The 18,444-nt window shown below is 48.0% G+C and overlaps 1 protein-coding gene across 1 annotated transcript in view; it reads right to left on the bottom strand.

Moving 5' to 3' along the window:
• The window catches only part of RGCC (regulator of cell cycle), a 19,843-nt gene extending 6,499 nt beyond the window's left edge, over window positions 1–13,344 (bottom strand). Inside the window, exons 1-3 of the mRNA XM_087967698.1 lie at window positions 13,249–13,344; window positions 11,727–11,865; window positions 8,988–9,146 (exon numbers count right to left, since the gene is read on the bottom strand). Of these exons, the coding sequence (XP_087823824.1) occupies window positions 8,988–9,146; window positions 11,727–11,865; window positions 13,249–13,344 (394 nt within the window). The remainder of the gene's footprint in view (window positions 1–8,987; window positions 9,147–11,726; window positions 11,866–13,248) is intronic.
• Window positions 13,345–18,444: the final 5,100 nt, after the last annotated feature.

Genomic DNA, 18,444 nt, shown 5'->3' with positions numbered 1-18,444 from the left:
TCTGAACTCCCTTCTTCTCTCCCACCCTCCCTCCCTCCCTTTCTTCCCTTTTCTGTCCCTTCCTTCCTTTTCTGTCTTTTCCTCCCTCTCTTTCCCAACCTTATCTCCTTCCCACTCTCCCTTCCTTCCTTTTCTCCTTCCATCTCTTTTCTGTCTTTTCCTCCCTCCCTCCCTTTTCTGTCTTTTACTCTTTCTTTCTTTCTTTCTTTCTTTCTTTCTTTCTTTCTTTCTTTCTTTCTTTCTTTCTTTCTTTCTTTCTTTCCTTCCTTCCTTCCTTCCTTCCTTCTTTCTTTCTTTCCTTCCTTCCTTCCTTCCTGCCTTTGGACCTTTTCTTTTCTGTTTTGTCCTCCCTGCCTCCATCCATCCATCCCTTTCTTCCTTCTTTTTTCTTTTCCTTCCTTCCTCCCTTTCCTTTTGTCTTTTCCTTCCTTCCTTCTCTTTCTGTCTTTTCCTCCCTCTCCTTCCCATATTTCCTTCCCTCCCTCCCTCCCTTCCTTTTCTTCCTTCCATCTCTTTTCTGTTTTGTCTTTTATTCCTTCCCTTTTTTGTCTTTTACTCCTTTTTTCCTTCTTTCTTTCCTTCCTTCCTTCTTTTTTCTGTCTTTTACTCTTTCTTTCTTTCTTTATTTCTTTCTTTCTTTCTTTTTCTTTCTTTCTTTCTTTCTTTCTTTCTTTCTTTCTTTCTTTCTTTCTTTCTTTCTTTCTTCTTTCTTTCTTTCTTTCTTTCTTTCTTTCTTTCTTTCTTTCTTTCTTTCTTTCTTCTTTCTTTCTTTCTTTCTTTCTTTCTTTCTTTCTTTCTTTCTTTCCTGCCTGCCTTCCTGCCTGCCTTTGTTCCTTCTCTTTTCTGTCTTTTCCTCCTTCCTTCCCTCCCTCCATCCCTTTCTTCCTTCTCTTTTTTCTTTTCTTTCCTCTCTTTCCTTTTCTGTCCCTTCCTTCCTTCCTTCCCTCCTTCTTCTTCCTCAGGATTAAACTGCTGTTTCCATCACCACTCTTGAAATATAATGTAAGACCTACATGAACGAATTAATTATGTTCGAGCTGTTTCCTCCACTGACTATAGACAAATCTTTGTGTTAAAAAACAAAAACAAAAAACAGGCAGTCATTTGACTGGTTTCCTTTCCTTATTTAACCTAAGCATGAAATTAGAAGTTGGCTGCTTTATTTTGGCCTTTTCACAGATGTTCCGTTGGTCAGTAGGACAAAATCTCCCAAATCTTTCTCTATCGGTGAAAAGTGGTTGAATTGAGACATTCTTCCATTGTGGGAGGGCATGCATTTTTTTTATATCTGTACTAAAATGTTCCTAAAGTGATCTGGGAGTGATCTCATTCATTAGCTAAAAGGGGTCTTGTTTTTGCACTAAGCGGTTAAACTGAATAAGGGCTTGCATGCATCATTTTAATTCATCCCCTTTATATGGGCCAAAGATGATCCTTTTTTTTCCTTCTTTTACAAAAAGTGAAAGTTCAGAGTTTTCTAGGCTACAGGACTTCACAATCCTTTCCAATGTAAAAGGAGGCAAAGTTACCACTCATCACATCAGATAAGGGGTTCGCCTTTGGGGAAAGCAGTTGACACTTTGGAAAAAGTGCAGAGAAGAGCCACAAAGATGGCTAAAACAGATGAACGGTCGCCGGAACTGGGTAGGCCTAGTTTAATGAAAATAAGGACTAGGGGAGATATGATAGCAGTGTTCCAATATCTCAGGGGCTGCCCCAAAGAAGAGGGAGTCAAGCTATTCTCCAAAGCACCTGAGGGCAGGAGAAGAAGCAATGGGTGGAAACTAATCCAGGAGAGAAGCAACCTAGGACTAAGAAGAAATTTTCTGACAGACAAGACAATTAATCAGTCAAACAACCTGCCTCTAGAAGTTGTGAATGCTCCAACACTGGAAGTTTTTAAGAAGATGTTGGATAACCATTTGTCTGAAGTGGTGTAGGGTTTACTGCCTAAGCAGGGGGTTGGACTAGATGACCTCCAAGTTCTCTTTGAACTCTGTAAAACATCTGCAAGGAAACCACCAAGTTCAAAGGGGCCAAGGACCCCACAGTTCAACCCTGAGTTATAAATATTCTTTTCCTTAGATACACCCTTGTCCCATCTATACACAATCAAGCATGTTGGGTGCGCATAGTCTTATAAATGTGAGAACTGGCTGAGCATCATATCATCATATCATATTACAACAAATACCATATCCTATTGATGTTATAAATCATATCATAACATAACATGAATGGAAACTAATCAAGAATGAAATGAGCACTGCTGTTCTGACCCAAACCCTTTTCCAATAAGACAAACAATAACTAAAGGGAACAGAAACCTTTTAATGAGTCTTACAAATCCCCGGTTAAAAGGCTGCTGCAAATTAATTAACTTGGATAAGCACAAACCTTGCCAAAACTGTGCAAGACTGCCAAGAATCACAGATAAGAAATATTTCACAACACCAGAGTCTTCAATTACCAACTGTAATGTCCACGAGGCTGAGTTTCAAAACGTCTTTGCTTCCTGCAAAGAACGTCCGATCCACAGCTGGCTTTTATCTTCTTGAAGGAGGGGCCATTACCTTGCAGCCTTATTCCCGAGTTGCTTGTGCTGTTGCAGCTGCTCTTTCCTGCGAGCAATCCTTCGTGCACGCGCACTTGGCACAGGCTCCTCGGGAACCTCCTCATCGCTGCTGCCAGCCCCCACAATCTCTGAAGGCAGCAGTCCACTCCCTAATGGTCCTGGCCCCTCATCTGAGTCCTCGCTCTCCTCAGCCGTCCGCACCTGCTGCCGGCTAACCACAACAACTGCAAAATTATGACATGAGGACTTCGCCTTATCTTGCAACATCCCAGCATAAGTAGGACAAGAAGCAACAGGTGGAAACTAATCAAGGAGAGATCCAACCTAGAATGGAGAAGAAATTTCCTAACAGCGAGGACAGTTCATCGGTGGAACAACTTGCTTCCAAGCTGTGAATGCTCCAACTTTGGATGGTTTTAAGAAGCGATTGGACAATCATTTGTCTGAAGTGGTATAGGGTTTCCTGCCTAACCAGGGGGCTGGACTAGAAGACCTCCAAGGTCCCTTCCAACTCTGTTATTCTATTCTATTCTATTCTAAAAGCCACCTGCCGGCTGAGGATTTTGCCGCCGTATACATAATCAAGAGGGCTGGTGTGAATCTGCAAGCCGTTGAGGGAATTAAAGGGGAGGGTGTGTGTTCTTCCTTCCAATAAAAGTTGTTTACAGACAAAATATGACTAGCCAGCCTCCTCCTTCACTGCCGCAGATGGGATTTTTATAGCCCGCCTCCTCCCAGCCTGGTTTTTCCCACATTGACATTTTGCACAGGGGGAAAAAAAAAATGTTGCCAAGGAAACAAGTTGGTAGTCCCCATTCACTCCAGACGTGGGAGGAAAAGGACACGGATGCCAAGGGAGGGTTGAAGAAGTGGAAATTAGGATGCCCAGCTGCAGATCTAACACGGGAGCGTTGCAAAAAATGACCGCGGAGGGAAAGCCGACGTGTTATGATTCTTGTAGAATAAAGAGCCTTTCTTCCAAGAAAGCAAAAAATAAATAAAAATCTCTATTCCACCCCACCCACCCCCAGCTTTCACGACAATGGTTACCATTTCTAGGGAGGGGAAACAAAAGGACATCTTGCCATTTTTTTTTTTCCCATTCTGGAAAGCAAAATAATAAAATAGAATAGAATTAGAATTCTTTATGGGCCAAGCGTGATTGGACACACAAGGAATTTATCTGGTGTAGAAGCTGTCCATGTGCATTAGGAAAAAATACATATATATTCTTCAAGAATCATAAGATGCAACACTTAGTGATACTCACAGGTTACGAATAAGCAATCAGATCACACGTAGGTTGCTAATAAGCAATCAAATCATACTAGGAAACTAAATAAAACAATATAAATTGTAAAGATACAAGCAACACGGTTATAGTCATAAGTGGGAGGAGATAATAGGTAATAGGAAGCATGAGAAGAAGAATAGTGTTGTGGTTCGCCGGCAGCAGGTGAGGAGAGCTGAGGTCTCGGAGAGCGAGGACTCGGATGAGGGGCCCACGTGGGATGCAGGCATGGGGCCAGGACCATCGGGGAGTGGGATGCAGGGATTGTATTAGCTTTTTGGGCTGCTGCCGCACACGGCTGGCTCATCGTTCACTAGGTTTAAAAAAATGTAAGTAAATAAATAGAAGAAAGGGTAAGGTGAATGAGCAAGGGGCTAACTTATTCTCCACGGTGGGAAAAGGTGATTTTGCTTCCTTTCCACAGAGAAAAAGCTACATTTCACTGCTTGTAGGAAAATGTAAATTCTCCCTGGTAAGATTGCCTGCTGTGATCTTCACGGGTTTTTACTCAAGTTGTTGGCTATAATAGGAGTCTGTTTTGACTTCCCAATCTGATCTACAGCTAGAATTTCCCATCCAAATAGCAACAGCGCTTAGACTTTATACACCGCTTCACGGTGCTTTTATAGCGCTCTCTAAATGGTTTACAGAGTCAGCGTTTTGTCCCTCCAACAATCTGGGTCCTCGTTTTACCCACCTCGGAAGGAGGGAAGGCTGAGTCAACTTTGAGCCTGGTGGGATTCGAACTGCCCAATTGCAAGCAGCTGGCAGTCAGCAGAAGTCGCTTGCAGTACTGCACTCTAACCACTGCGCCACAGATGCTAAGCGTCTCCTCAGCTTTTTGCAATAACCATTTGCAGTTGGCTAAAATGCTTGTAGTCAGACTTGGAAGGGACCTTGGAGGTCTTCTAGTCCAACCCCCTGCCCAAGCAGGAGGCCCTATACCAGTGATGGCTAAACTTTTTTTTCATCGCGTGCCGAAAGCGGGCGTGTGTGCCTGCACCCATGATGAAATGCATGCACGACACTCGCCCCCTCACCTCACCCCCTGTGCATGTGTGTTACACCCCACTCCCTCCCCACGCATGACCCCCTCCATGGCACACCATTTTGGGCCTAGTAGGTCCCCCTGCAGCCTCCTGGGAGCCAAAACGGAGCGGTGGCTTGTTTTTGCTCCCAGGAGGCTGCAGGGAGGCCTACTAGGCCCAAAACGGGAGCAAGGGGAGCCCATGTTGCCCCCCCCCGTGCTCCCCTGTCCCTCACACATGCACACGCATCTCCTGCATGCACCCCATCCCCTGTGCATGCACGGCAGAGACCCGAAAATCAGCTGGCTGGTGGGAGGCGCACGCACATGCACGGTGGAGCTGAACTGGCTCATTTTTGCTCCCAGGAGGCTCCAGGGAGGCCTACTAGGCCCAAAACGGGAGCATGGGGAGCCCATGCTGCCCCCCTGTGCTCCCCCTGCCCCTCACACATGCACACGCATCTCCCGCATGCACCGCATCCCCCGTGCATGCACGGCAGAGACCTGAAAATCAGCTGGCTGGCGGGAGGTGCACGTGCATCACGGTGGAGCTGAGCTGGAGCAACAGCTCGCATGCCCGCAGAGAGGTCCCTGCGTGCTACCTGTGGCACGTGTGCCATAGGTTTGCCATCACGGCTCTATACTGTCGGGCCACTCTCTCCCACCAACAAGTTATAGAAAAGCTGTTACAGGCACAGTTTGTCATGCCCCTGTTGGAGACTGACTCCGAGGGAGAGGAGGAACAGCCGACAAGGAGTGGAAGTGTGACTCCGGAGGTTGCGGAGGAGGCTGGGGAAGGGCAGAGGCCGGCTGGGCAGTCAGAGGAGGACCCAGGCCCATCCCCTCTCCATCCTAGGACACACAGGGAAGAGAGGATAAGGGAGATACATGGTCTATTGGGGTGGAGAGGGCCTTGATCCCCTTCATGGGCTGCAGCTGTGACAACTGAATAAGAGGATGGACCTGCGTACTGCTGAACGCTGGAAACAAAGCTGTAAATATCTCTTGTTTATCGTTCCTCTCTGAGTTTGGTGTCCTTCCCAGTGTGTGTTATCTGTGGATGTCCTCCAGTCCTTATCTTGCCTGGTTTGTGTTGCTTTTTTCCTTCTTCGTGTAACTGTGTGGGAGGTTTTTTTATCTTCCATCAAAGATATTCGGAGCTTGGAAGCAAAGTGAAGGAATAAAAGGGGCTTCACCTGTTTTCTGCGACTGTGTATGTTTTGTATCCCAACCTGGCTCATCACACAGTTATATGTCAAACTGTCTAAATGTGAGTTCCACTGTAATCTGTTAGATTATTTGGGATATAGGATTTCAGGTAAAGGGATAGAAATGGACCTGCACAAAGTAAACTTGGTACTAGAATGGCAAGCCCCAACTACTCGGAAGCAATTGCAGAGTTTTTAAGGTTTTGTGAATTTCTATCGCCAATTTATTCCATCATTTGCAATGACCGCGTTACCGCTGACGGAACTATTAAAAACAGAACAATTACCACAGACCAAACGGAAACCAGGGAGTCCCATTGAGCGACCAGATAAATGCCAACAAGCTTTTGAGGATTTAAAACAATTATTCACCCAGGAACCGGAATTGAAGCCCCCAATCCTGGTCTGCCTTTCGTGGTTCAAGCCGACGGTAGTGATGTGGCAGGAGGAGCGGTGCTATTGCAACACAATGGAAAGGGGATGTTGCAGCCATGTTGCTTATACATCTAAAAAATTCAGTTCTACAGAAAGAAATTGGGCTATGTGGGAGAAGGAGGCATTCGCGGTCCGTTTGGGCTTTGGCACCCTGGAGATATACTAGTCTGGGTAAAGGGCTGTCCTGTCTCTTCTTAAAAACCTCCAGTGATTTGAAAGGTCTGAAAATACGACTCGATCAACATCAGAAGATGCGTCGATCTGACTTCTGCGCGTAACATAAAAAGGTTGGGGGGAAAAAAAAAACAAGTTATAATTTGAAAAGTCCCCTGCAGAATGATAAGAGTCGATTAAAGCTAAAAAAACTCAAGCCGGTCACAAAAACAAATCCATCCTTTCAAAGGAGACGAGATTTCGAGGCGTAGGTCATCAATCAAGCACAATATGCAGCATGAGAAATTATTCTTCTCGTCAGCACCTCGGGCACTGATGCACACACAAAGCTGGCAGGTAGAAGAATTTAAAAAAAAATAAAAATAAAAGAAAAACATGCCTTTTCTGACATCAAGCTGTATAAACAACCAACCTGATCAAGACCATCAGTGGTAGCCTCGGGGGAAAAAAAAAATGTCTTGGCAAAACTTACAGCCATAATAAGCATGCCCAACAAGGTTCAAATTGCAGCTCTGCCCTGACCAAGTTACAATCACAAAATGGGTGTTCTGGTTAAAGGGATGGGTGGGTGGAGAAGAGAGAGATTTAAAAGGTGGAAATCAAACAAGCAGAGTAATAAATCTCTCTCTATATATAAAAGCAAAATGCCACTTACGCATCATCACAAAATCTCCAGAACCATAAAGCCTACAAACTTGACATTGGGCACCTATGTTCTTCTTGGCTTCTAGGGGCTCACTAAGAAAGGATTTCTCGAAATGACCATCGGAGCATTTAGAGTATTTCCTATATTATTATTAACACGATCTGATGCTAAAGAGTTCTACTCCCCCTCCCCACCTGAAAAGAAATCTCTTCCAAATGCAAAGCACAAGCAAAGGAGTTTCAGTTTCAGAGCAGCAGCACCAAGCAGCTTTAGTACAGAACAGCTGAGCTAAGCCACACCCAGGCTCCTTGCTGTCTCCTTCTTGCTCACACAGCAAATACTCTTTTAGTTTCCAAACAGCCCTCAACTCTCTCACACACTGACAGGATGCTAGCCAGGTGAATACTGATGGATGCTGGTAGGCAGAGGCAGAATTTTTCCCCCCTTATTTTCCTCCCCAAAAAACTAAGCCCGACCACATAGTTTCAGAGTGAAGCACGGGTATAGAGCTAGTAGCAAATAAATAAATAAAAGTTAGTAAATAAATAGAGGCAAGAGAAGGCAACCAGCTAGTCGAGATGAGAGTCTGGCCCCCTATCAAAATACAGGTAGTCCTTGACTTATGACCGCAACTGACCCCCAAATTTCTATTGCTAAGTGAAACAGCTGTTCAGTTTAATTTCGCCCCTTGTTGCCACCTTTCCTGCCACCATTGTTGATAAGTGAGTAACCTGGTCGTTAAGTGAATCTGGCTCAACACCCTCCTTCCATTGACTTTGCTTGTCCGAAGGTCGCAAAAGGGGATTGTGTGACCTTGGGAACAATGCAACCGTCATAAATACAAGCCAGTTGCCAAGCCTCTGGATTTTGATCATGTGACCACAGAGATACCGCAAAGGACGTCGCTGAGAAAAACAGCTGTGAGTCCCACTGTAACTTCCTTCACTAAATGAACCGTTGCAAGTTGAGGAACTGCCTAAATAATCCAATTATCTCTTTCTAGCATCTCAGCTGCAGAATATGAATGTGTGCCAGCGGCAACCACGGGAAAGAGATTTTATTTTTTATAAAAAGTAAAGACGGTGATTGGAAATGCGTGATCAAAAGCCCGTCCCTTTTTGTGGGAAACCCACATTTTAAAAGGCGGCGGCCCTTCATTCATAGGACTGAGGCAGCCATCTTGTTGTCTCTCTCTCTCTCTAATTCCCCCCCTCCCCCGTCCAATAATCATCTCCTTTTTATTGATCCCATAATCCCTTGCGGGATGGAGTCTGGGCAACTGAATGGAGCTAGCAGAGTGTTTACTGGCCGGATGCCCTTCCTGTAGCCAATGAGGAGTTTTTCCCCCCCCAGCATTCTCAGTGTTACCAGAGAGAGAAATATCTGCCTTTACCCAGGATCGAACTCACAGCCTCCTGATTGTGAGGCGAGAGCTCCACCTCTGGGCCACTGCACCCACCCCCCTGTCCAATAATGCAATACTATAACAGATTAGTTCTTAACTGCGGTCGTAAGACGAGGACGACCTGTCCCGGAGATTATTTTTGATGCTTGATTTTTGTTGGCGATGTCGGTATAACGATGTGCCACAAAAAGAGAAAGACCGAAAAAAGAAGATGCCGCCTTCTTACTCTCAGAGTCACTGATGCTGGTGCTGCTCCGTCTCTTCATCTTCTCCAGATGTTCCTCATAGTGGAAGTGCCTCTCCTTTATGGGCGAAGAGAAGTCCTCTATCACCGCATCGAACTCGCACAGGACATCCGCCAGTTCTCCCCCGTCTTCGAACGAATCTGCCAAACCAGAACGCAGAAGCATTTCAATCCTATCGCTGGCCTGCAGCTGAGATCATCTCAGAATAACGGAAGGGACCTTGGAGGTCTTCTAGTCCAACCCTTGCTCAAGCAGGAGACCCTACACTATTGTTCTGACCCAAATCTCGTTCCAAGGAAACAAACACCAGACAGAGGTAACAGCAAAACCTTTTAACGATTCTTTACGGAATCCCGTTCCTTCCCGGTTAAAAGGCTGTTTCAAACTAATGGTCTCTGATAAGAACGAGCCTTGCCAAAGTGGTGCAAGACTGCCAAGAACACTAGATAAAATTGCCAAGAAATATTTCAAATACAAAGAGTCTCCAAACACCAACTAAGATATTCCAAATGTCCGCAAGGCTTGAGTGCCGCCCCCCACAAAACCCCACCTTCCTTGTTCAACATGGGAGGAGAGACCTCCATGTATGGTGGCCAAGACTCAGGCTGGATCAGGGGTGGGATTCCAAAATGCCAGCCCCCAGTTCGCTGCCCAGTTGCTGGGTGGGCATGGCCATCGTGGGAATGGCCTAACGAAACTTCTGGGACCGTCATTTTTCGCCTTCCCCAGAGTCCGGAGGCTTCCCTCGGGTCTCTGGGAGGGCGAAAACAGACTCCCCAGGCTCCGGAGGCTCTCTGGAAGCCGGAAACAGGCCCGTTTTGTGACTTCCGGTACGTCCGTTAGGACTCATTTGGCCCTCCCCAGGGTCCGGAGGCACGGAGGCTTTGGGAGTGGGGGAAAACGGGTTTTCCGGAAGTCTGGAAATGGGCCTGTTTCCAGCTTCCGGTGGGCCTCCAGAACCTGAGGGAGACCATTTTCACCCTCCCAGAGGCCCGAGGGAAGCCTCCGGACTGTGGGAAAGGCGAAAAATGGCCCTCCCGGAAGTTGCCGTAGGCCACGCCCACCCAGCTCAACCGGGCAGTGAACCAGTTGCTGGGATTTTTGAATCCCATCCCTGGTTGGAAGGGACCTTGGAGGTCTTCTAGTCCACCTCCCCCCCCCCGCTCAGGAAAGCCCCCCCGCTCAGGAAATCTGCTCTCCCACCGCACAGGAGACCCTGTGCTTCAGACAAGTGGTTGTCCAATCTCTTCTCTCAAAACTTCCAGGGTTGGAGCTCCCACTACTTCTGCAGGCAAGCGGTTTGCAAGTCTTGCTCTCAGGCGTTCAGGGAGAACACACAACCATGGAGGACAAAGCCAAGATCTCACGTGAGGCAGCACCTTCTGAGCCTCAAAAGGAAGACTGGGGAGGACAGGCAAAGAAAGTCAACTCTTTGGCAAGGAGGTGGTTGAAGGTGTTGAGTGAACCCCAAAAGAAGAACCTCTTATAGCCAAAAATTATAGCCCAAAACCCCAACACAATCCTCAATTGCATTAACAAAGGGGATACAATCAAGATCAAGGGAAGGACTAATCCCACTCTATAAAGCCTTAGTAAGACCACACTTGGAGTAATGCATCCAGTTTTGGTCACCACACTATAAAAAAGAGGTTGAGATTCTGGAAAGATTGCAGACAAGAGCAACCAGGATGATTACGGGACTCAAGACTAAAACATACGATGACTGGTTGCAGGAACTGGGCCTGGCTAGTCTAGGGAAGAGAAGGACCAGGGGAGACAGGAGAGCAGCCTTCCAATATTTGAGGGGCTGCCCCAGAGAGGAGGAAGGAGTCAAGCTATTTTCCAAAGCCCCTGTAGGCCAGATGAGGAATAATGGATGGAAACTGAACAAGGAGAGATTCAACCTAGAAATAAGGAGAAACATTCTGACAGGGAGAAACAATCAACTGATGGAATAGAAGTTTCCTTCTGTTTGGCAGCTTCATCCGTGGAGGCTTTGAAGAAGAGACCAGACTGCCGTTTGTCAGAAATGGTGTAGGGTCTCCTGCTTGGGCAGCGGGGTTGGACTAGATGACCTACAAGATCCCTTTCCAACTCTGGAGTTCTATATTTAATGGAACAGAAGTTGCCTTTCGGAAGTGGTGGGAGCTTCATCCCTGGAGGCCTGCCACCTGTCAGAAATGGTGTAAGGACCTCCTGCATGGGCTGGGGGGGCGGGGGAGGTTGGACTAGATGACCTACAAGGTCCCTTCCAACGTTATTCCTCTCCAGTCTCCAGAAGAAGCTCCTTGGGCCAAAGCGCCCCCCGCCGCCCCCGTTCACACCACCCACTGAGCTTTTAACGGGCTTCTCCGCAGCCCCCAACGTGGGTCAGCCAAGGACCTGCATTCTTCACGTGTCGAGTCTGCAGCCCCCCTCGGCTTAGCGTCTCGTGCGAATGCAGCCTAAAGGCAGGCTTAGAGGCGAGGGGTCCTCCCCCCCCCCACCGGCCACTCCTTTGTCTCCGGCCATGGGACGGAGGCAAGCAAAGAGGGGAGCAGCCCGGGGGTCCCCAGCCCGCCTCGCTCCGGACCCCAGCAAGAGGAGGGCGCGGAGGGTGCGGCGCCCGTCGCCCAGAGAGAGAAGCGACTGGCCGGGATCGCCAACCCCGCAGCCCCCGGAGCGCCCTGGGCTCTTCCCCTCCTAGCCCCCGGGGCCATCACCCCCCCCCCCCGACTCACCTTGGCCTCCGGGGGCTTCTGCGCTTGGAAAGGCTTCATGGCACCGGCGGCCGAGCTGGAGAGCCGGGCAGGAGGCGGAGAGCGCGGCGCCACCGTCCGGGTGCCAGCAGCCGCCGCTGCCTTTGGCTGCTGTCACCGCCTAGAAAGGGGAGGAGGAGGAGGAGGAGGAGGAAGAAAGAGGAGAGGGAGGGGAGGAGGAGGAAGGAAAAGAAAGAAGGGGAAAAGGAGGAGGAAGAGGAGGAGAGGAGGAGGGGAAGAAAGAGAGGGAGGGGGAGGAATAAAAAGAAAGGAGGAGCAGGAGGAGGAAGAAAGAGGAGGAGGGAGGAGGAGGAGGAGGAGGGGAGGAGGAGGAGGAGGAGGGGAGGAGGGAGGAGGAAAGAAGGAGGAAGAGGAAAGAAGGGGGGAAAGGAGGAGGAAGAAGGGAAGAGGAGAGAGGGAGGGGGAGAAAGAGAGGGAGGGAGGAGGAATAAAAAGAAAGGAGGAGCAGGAGGAGGAAGAAAGAGGAGAGGGAGGGGAGGAGGAGGAAGAAGGGAAAAGAAAGAAGGGAAAAAGAGAGAGGAGGAAGGGAGGAGGGGGGGAGAAAGAGAGAGGGAGGGGGAGGAATAAAAAGAAAGGGAGGAGCAGGAGGAGAAAGAAAGAGGAGAGGGAGGGGAGGAGGAGGAAGAAAGAGGAGAGGGAGGGGAGGAGGAAGAAGGAAAAGAAAGAAGGAAAAAGGAGGAGAGGAAAGAGGAGGAGGAGAGGGGAAGAAAGAGAGGGAGGGGGAGGAATAAAAATAAAGGAGGAGCAGGAGGAGGAAGAAAGAGGAGAGGGAGGGGAGGAGGAAGAAGGAAAAGAAAGAAGGAAAAAAAGGAGGAGGAAGAGGAGGAGGAGGGGGAAGAAAGAGAGGAGGGGGAGGAATAAAAAGAAAGGAGGAGCAGGAGGAGGAAGAAAGAGGAGAGGGAGGGGAGGAGGAAGAAGGAAAAGGAAAAAGGAGGAGGAGGAGGAGGAGGAGGAGGGGGGAAGAAAGAGAGGGGAGGGGAGGAGGAAAAAAAAGAAAGGAGGAGCAGGAGGAGGAAGGAGGAGGAGGAAAAGAAAGGAGGAAGGAAAAGAAAGGATGGGAAAAGAAAGAAAGAGGAGGAAGAAGAGGAGGAGGAGAAAAAGAAAGAAGGTGAAAGGGGGATGAGGAGGAAAAAGAAAGGAGGAGAGGGAGAAGGAGGAGGAGGAGGAGGGAGGCGGAGGGAGTGTCCTCCCACCCTTCCTTTCCTCCAGCTAAGCGAGCCTTAGGACACCCTCGGACACCTGGGACACCTTCCAGGTCAATGGACACCTCCACAACCTGGGCAGTTGCGAGGTTTCCACACAACCTGCAGGGCTTGGAGAAAATGGGAGGGGGGGTTGGAGTGGAGGAGCTTGGAGGGTTCAGCCTTTTGTGCGAACCCCTAAAACGCATCCTGGGAATGCATCCTTCCCCCCCAAAAGAGAAACTGGCTCCATTCATTCATTTCCATTCGGAGGAGCTGATGGGTCAGCGGGTTGGAGGAACCTTGAGTGAGTGTCGACTCCAGAAGCAGGTGAAATATTTTGGGTGAACGGCGGGTGAAGCGTGCTTGAGAAACCTTCGGCTACCTATCATGCCCATTCTCCGTCATCCAACCGGGGCGTGGTTGTCCCAAAGGTGCCTGTTCCAAAAGGCAACTGGATTTCCTGGTGGTTTTTCCCCTTGAAAAGCTTTCGCTTCTCATCCGAGGAGCTTCTTCAGTTCTTCGCTACTTCCCTAGAACTGAAGAAGCCTCTCAGATGAGAAGCGAAACCTTTTCAAGGGGGAAAAAAAGAAGAAACCACAAGAAAATCCAGTTGCCTTTTTTGGGGGTGGCGGCAGGGAAAGCACCTTTGGGACTCCTCTATCCAAGGTCTCCAAACTTGGCCACTTTAAGACTTGGGGTCTTCAACTCCCAGAATTCTCCAGCTAGCATAGTTTTTACTCTCTTGTAATCCCTTCCTCTGCAATCTCTCTCCGCTTTAGGAGATGAAGAGAGAAGGAAAAAAAGGCAGGCCTAGGTGGCTGAGGAATTCTGGGAGTTGAAGTCCACACGTCTTAAAAGTGGCCAAGTTTGGGGACCCCTCTCCTATTAGGATCCCTTTTAGCACCCGTGGGGAATCCTGCCCGTTTAAATGAAGTGGGACTGCATTAGAAACCCAGTGGATCCTTCAGCCAGCAGGATTTCTTCTTTGGAGGATGGCATTCAGAAGAAACATTTTCCTACGGGTTTACTCTTAGCAACCTCCCCCCATGTGCTCCTGCCTCTACTCATGGTCTTCCATGCCCTGTAGTAGTATCCAGTTCAGATCAAAACCAATAAAGTCCACCTTCGGGAGCCACGGAGGAGGAGTGGAGAAATCTCTCCAAGTATTTGTTGAAGGGTCTCTTTTAATCCAATGGCTTTAAAAATAAATAAATAAAAGAAAGACAAGGCCACGAGTCTGTTTGGTTCGATCCTCAACTGTTGGCCAACACCTTCCACAAAAGGCATCTGACTTGATCCCCAGCCTGGGGCATTGGCAACCCAACGGAAGGGGAAGCTCCAGAATTAATGGACGAATTGCAGGAAGGTCAAGTCGTAATTTATTGTCAACGTTAATATATTTTCTAGTTTTTTCTCTCTCTCTCCTACCTTCCTTTCTCCTACTCCTTCTTTCTTTCTCTTTCTTTCTCTTCCTTCTCTTCCTCCTCCTCCTCCTCTTCTTCTCCTTCTCCTCCTCCTCACCTCCTCCTCCTCCTCCTCCTCCTCCTCTTCTCTCCTTTCTCCTCCTCTTCCTCCTCCTCTCCTCCTTCTCTTTTCCTTTTCTTTCTCCCCTCCTCCTCCTCCTCCTCCCTCCTCCTGGTCCTCCTCCTTTCTCCTCTTCTTCCTCCTCTCCTCCTCCTCTTCTCCTCTTTCTCTTCCTCCTCCTCCTCCTCTCCTCCTTCTCTCCTTTTTTTTCTCCTCCTCTCCTCCTTCTCCTCCTTCTCCTCCTCCTCTTCTTCTCCTTCTCCTGCTCCTCCCCCCTCGTCCTGGTCCTCCTCCTTTCTCCTCTTCTTCCTCCTCTCCTCCTCTTTCTCTTCCTCCTCCTCCTCTCCTCCTTCTCTCCTTTTCTTTCTCCTCCTCTCCTCCTCCTTCTCCTCTTCTTCTCCTTCTCCTCCTCCTCCTCCTACTCCCCTCGTCCTGGTCCTCCTCCTTTCTCCTCTTCTTCCTCCTCTCCTCCTCCTCCTCTTCTCCTCTTCCTCCTCCATCCCTCCTCCTTCTCCTCCTCCTTTCTCCCTCCTCTCCTCCTCCTCTCTCCTCCTCCTCTCCTCCTCCTCCTCCTCCTCCTTTCTCCTCCTCCTCCTCCTCTTCTCCTCCTCCTCCCTCCTCCTTCTCCCTCTCCTCCTCCATCTCTCTCGTTTTCAAGCCAGGATTTTAGTTAATGCTCCGTTCAGATGCAAAGCTGTAATCAGGTCTCCCAAAAACCAGAGTCTCCCCACTCAAAAAGAAAAAAAACCAGAAAAGTTGCTTCAGTTCAAAGAAGCAATTGCAGCCAACTGCAATTCAAGCCAGAAGGACTATTTATTCTGGATTTCAGAAAAGGGAGAAACTTGGTTTTCTTCTTCTTCTTCTTCTTCTTCTTCTTCTTCTTCTTCTTCTTCTTCTTCTTCTTCTTCTTCTTCTTCTTCTTCTTCTTCTTCTTCTTCCTCTTCCTCTTCCTCCTCTTCCTCTTCCTCCTCTTCTTCTTCTTCTTCTTCCTCTTCCTCTTCTTCCTCTTCTTCTTCTTCTTCTTCCTCTTCCTCTTCTTCTTCTTCTTCTTCTTCTTCTTCTTCTTCTTCTTCTTCTTCTTCTTCTTCTTCTTCCTCTTCCTCTTCTTCCTCTTCTTCTTCTTCTTCTTCTTCTTCTTCTTCTTCTTCTTCTTCTTCTTCTTCTTCTTCTTCTTCTTCTTCCTCTTCTTCTTCTTCTTTCTTCTTCTTCCTCTTCCTCTTCCTCCTCTTCCTCTTCTTCCTCTTCTTCTTCTTCTTCTTCTTCCTCTTCTCTTCTTCTTCTTCTTCTTCTTCTTCTTCTTCTTCTTCTTCTTCTTCTTCTTCTTCTCCTCCTCCTCCTCCTCCTCCTCCTCCTCCTCCTCCTCCTCCCATCTGGAATGACAACCACGATGACAAGGAAGTGTTGGACTTCGTGGCCAGGAAAGGAGAAGTTCCCGGCTCCAGGGAAGGCAGGCATCCCCACCCTGTAAGGAAGGAGGTCTTCCTGTCCACCTATTTCTCCTTGCACAAACTTCACAGCTCCCTGGGCCTGAGCAAGTAGGTGGGGGAAAAGCTCAGGTAAACAAAATCTGTTGCAAAAAAAATGTGCCATTCCCCCCTCCCTCCCCCTCCCCCCCCTGCCCAGCTTGGAGGTGACACATCCGTCCTCGAGGGGAATAAAAGAAGGCACTGATAACATTTTCGCTGCCACCTTATCTGGGTGTTGTGGTCTGTGGGAATGGCCTTGGGAGGCTGAAGGGAGAGCCTGTAACGGATTGTGCAAGATAGATCTCGGCCCAAGAATGGGGGTGGGGAGAGTGGGGGGGGGTGGCTTTCAGAGAAGATACTCCCTAGTTCTCCATAGAGTAAGGAAAGAAAAAAAGTGAGGAGAAAGGCAGGAAGTCTCCCAAGGCCCAAAGATGGAGGGAGTTTTCTGGTTGGGCTTCTTGGCTTGGCAACTTTGGAGGGCGACCACTTGATGGATGGGTGTTGCCCCTCCCTCTATTTTTTACAATGCACAGGGATCATTAAAGAGGACGATAGGTGGATTCTCCAGTTTCCCTTCCCTCTTCCTTTCCCTTTTGCCTTCTCTTCCCTTCCCCTCTTTCTCCTTCCCTTCCCTTTCCATCCCTTCCCATTCCTTTTCTTCTTCCCTTCTCTCCTTCTCTCCCCTCTTCCTTTCTCCTTTTCCTTTCCTTCTCGCTTCCTTCCCTTTCCATCCCTTCCCTCTTCCTTTCCCATTCCTTTCCTTCTTTCCTCCCTTTCTCCTTCCCATCCCTCTTCCTTTCTCCTTTTCCTTCTTCCCTCCCCTCTTCCTTTCCTCCTTCCCTTCCCCTTCCCCTTCCATCCTTTCCCTCTTCCTTTCTCCTTCCCTTCTCTCCTTTCTTTCTTCCTTTCCTCTTCTTCCCTTGTCTTACTTCCTTTCTCCTTTCTCCTTCTTCCTTTTCTCTTTCTTTCATCTTTTCCTTCCCTTCCCCTTTCTCCTTCCCATCCCTTCCTCCTTTTCCTTTTCTCTTTCCTCTTCTTCCCTTCTCTTACTTCTCCCTCCCCTTTTCTCCTTCCCATTTACCTTCCTTTGTCCTTCTTTTTCCTTTCTCCTTCCCTTCCCCTCTCTTCCTTCTTCCTTTCCCCTTCCCTTCCCATCCCTTCCTCCTTTTGCCTTCTCTTCCCTGTAGAGCTTCAACCGTTTTCACCTAGAACTTCACATCACGTGTCCCATTCTATTTTTCCACAGAGAACTATATGTCCATGTTGTTAGAACAACCTCATGGATACCTTTACTGAAGAGGGAGGTAGAACAATGGTTATTTTGCACATTTTCCTCCCCCTACCAGGTAGTCATTTTGAGGATCTCATTATGCTTGATGGGGTTACAAATTATATTTTTAGCTGAGGGATCCTTGGCGCTCTCTAACCTGGCTTTTCTTGCAAACGTTTCATTATCCAAACCAGGTAACATATTTTTTAGCATTTTGGAGATACTTTTCACCGAAGAAGCCATATTCCCTCTAGTGGAGAAATAAAGCAGGTGAGCACATCTGCAGAAGGTGGCTTTAACCTTCGGTATTCCTTATCTTTCAGCCCCCGGACGATTCCCTCCTTCCAACTTTTGAAGCATCTCTGACATTTAAAAGGTCTCCAGTTATGAGTGGGCCACCTTTAAATGTCTCAGTGGAAGTGAGGCATTAGTTAGCAATCTACCAAATCTTTATTATGGGTCATAGAACCAGCATTTTATATTTTTGTACTAGCTCGATACCCGTGTTTCACTACGAAACTATGAGGCCAGGCTTAGTTTTGGGGGAGGAAAATAAGAGGGGGAATAATTCTGCCTCTGCCTACCAGCATCCATCAGTATTCATATGGCTAGCGTCCTGTCAGTGTGAGTTGAGGGCTGTTTGGAAACTGAAACAGTATTTGCTGTGTGAGCAAGGAGACAGCAAGGAGCCTGGGCGTGGCTTAGCTCAACTGTTCTGTACTAAAGCTGCTTGCTTCTGTGAAACTAAGGCTAAAACTGAAACTCCTCTCCTCCGCTTGTTTTGCATTTGGAAGAGATTTCTTCTTTCCAGGTGGGGAGAGGGAGTAGAACTCCTTAGCATCAGAGCGTGTTAATAATAATATAGGAAATACTTCATGCTCTGATGGTCATTTCAAAAAATCCTTTCTTAGTGAGCCCCTAGAAGCCAAGAGGAACATAGGTGCCAAATTTCAAGTTTGTAGGCTTTACGGTTCTGGAGATTTTGTGATGATGCGTGAGTGGTATTTTGCTTTTATACCGATAGATATATAGGTTGTAAAATGGGGCTAAATTCACTTAGCAACTGTCTTGCTTAGCAGTGGAAATGCTGGGCTTGTAGGTTGAGCAGCACCTGTATATTAAAACAGATTAAATTGGTTACTGTTATTCTGAATACTTTGACTGTAATGTAGAGGTGGACTTTAAAATATGATCTGTCTTATATTCGGCTGGTATAAACATCCAACGCCAGCAGC

The sequence above is a fragment of the Notechis scutatus genome, chromosome 5 (assembly GCF_049901735.1).
Source record: "Notechis scutatus isolate UNSWTSFEM ecotype Mainland chromosome 5, rNotScu1.2, whole genome shotgun sequence".
NCBI classification, from domain to species: Eukaryota; Metazoa; Chordata; class Lepidosauria; order Squamata; family Elapidae; genus Notechis; species Notechis scutatus.
This window is presented reverse-complemented; position numbering and strand designations above follow the sequence as displayed.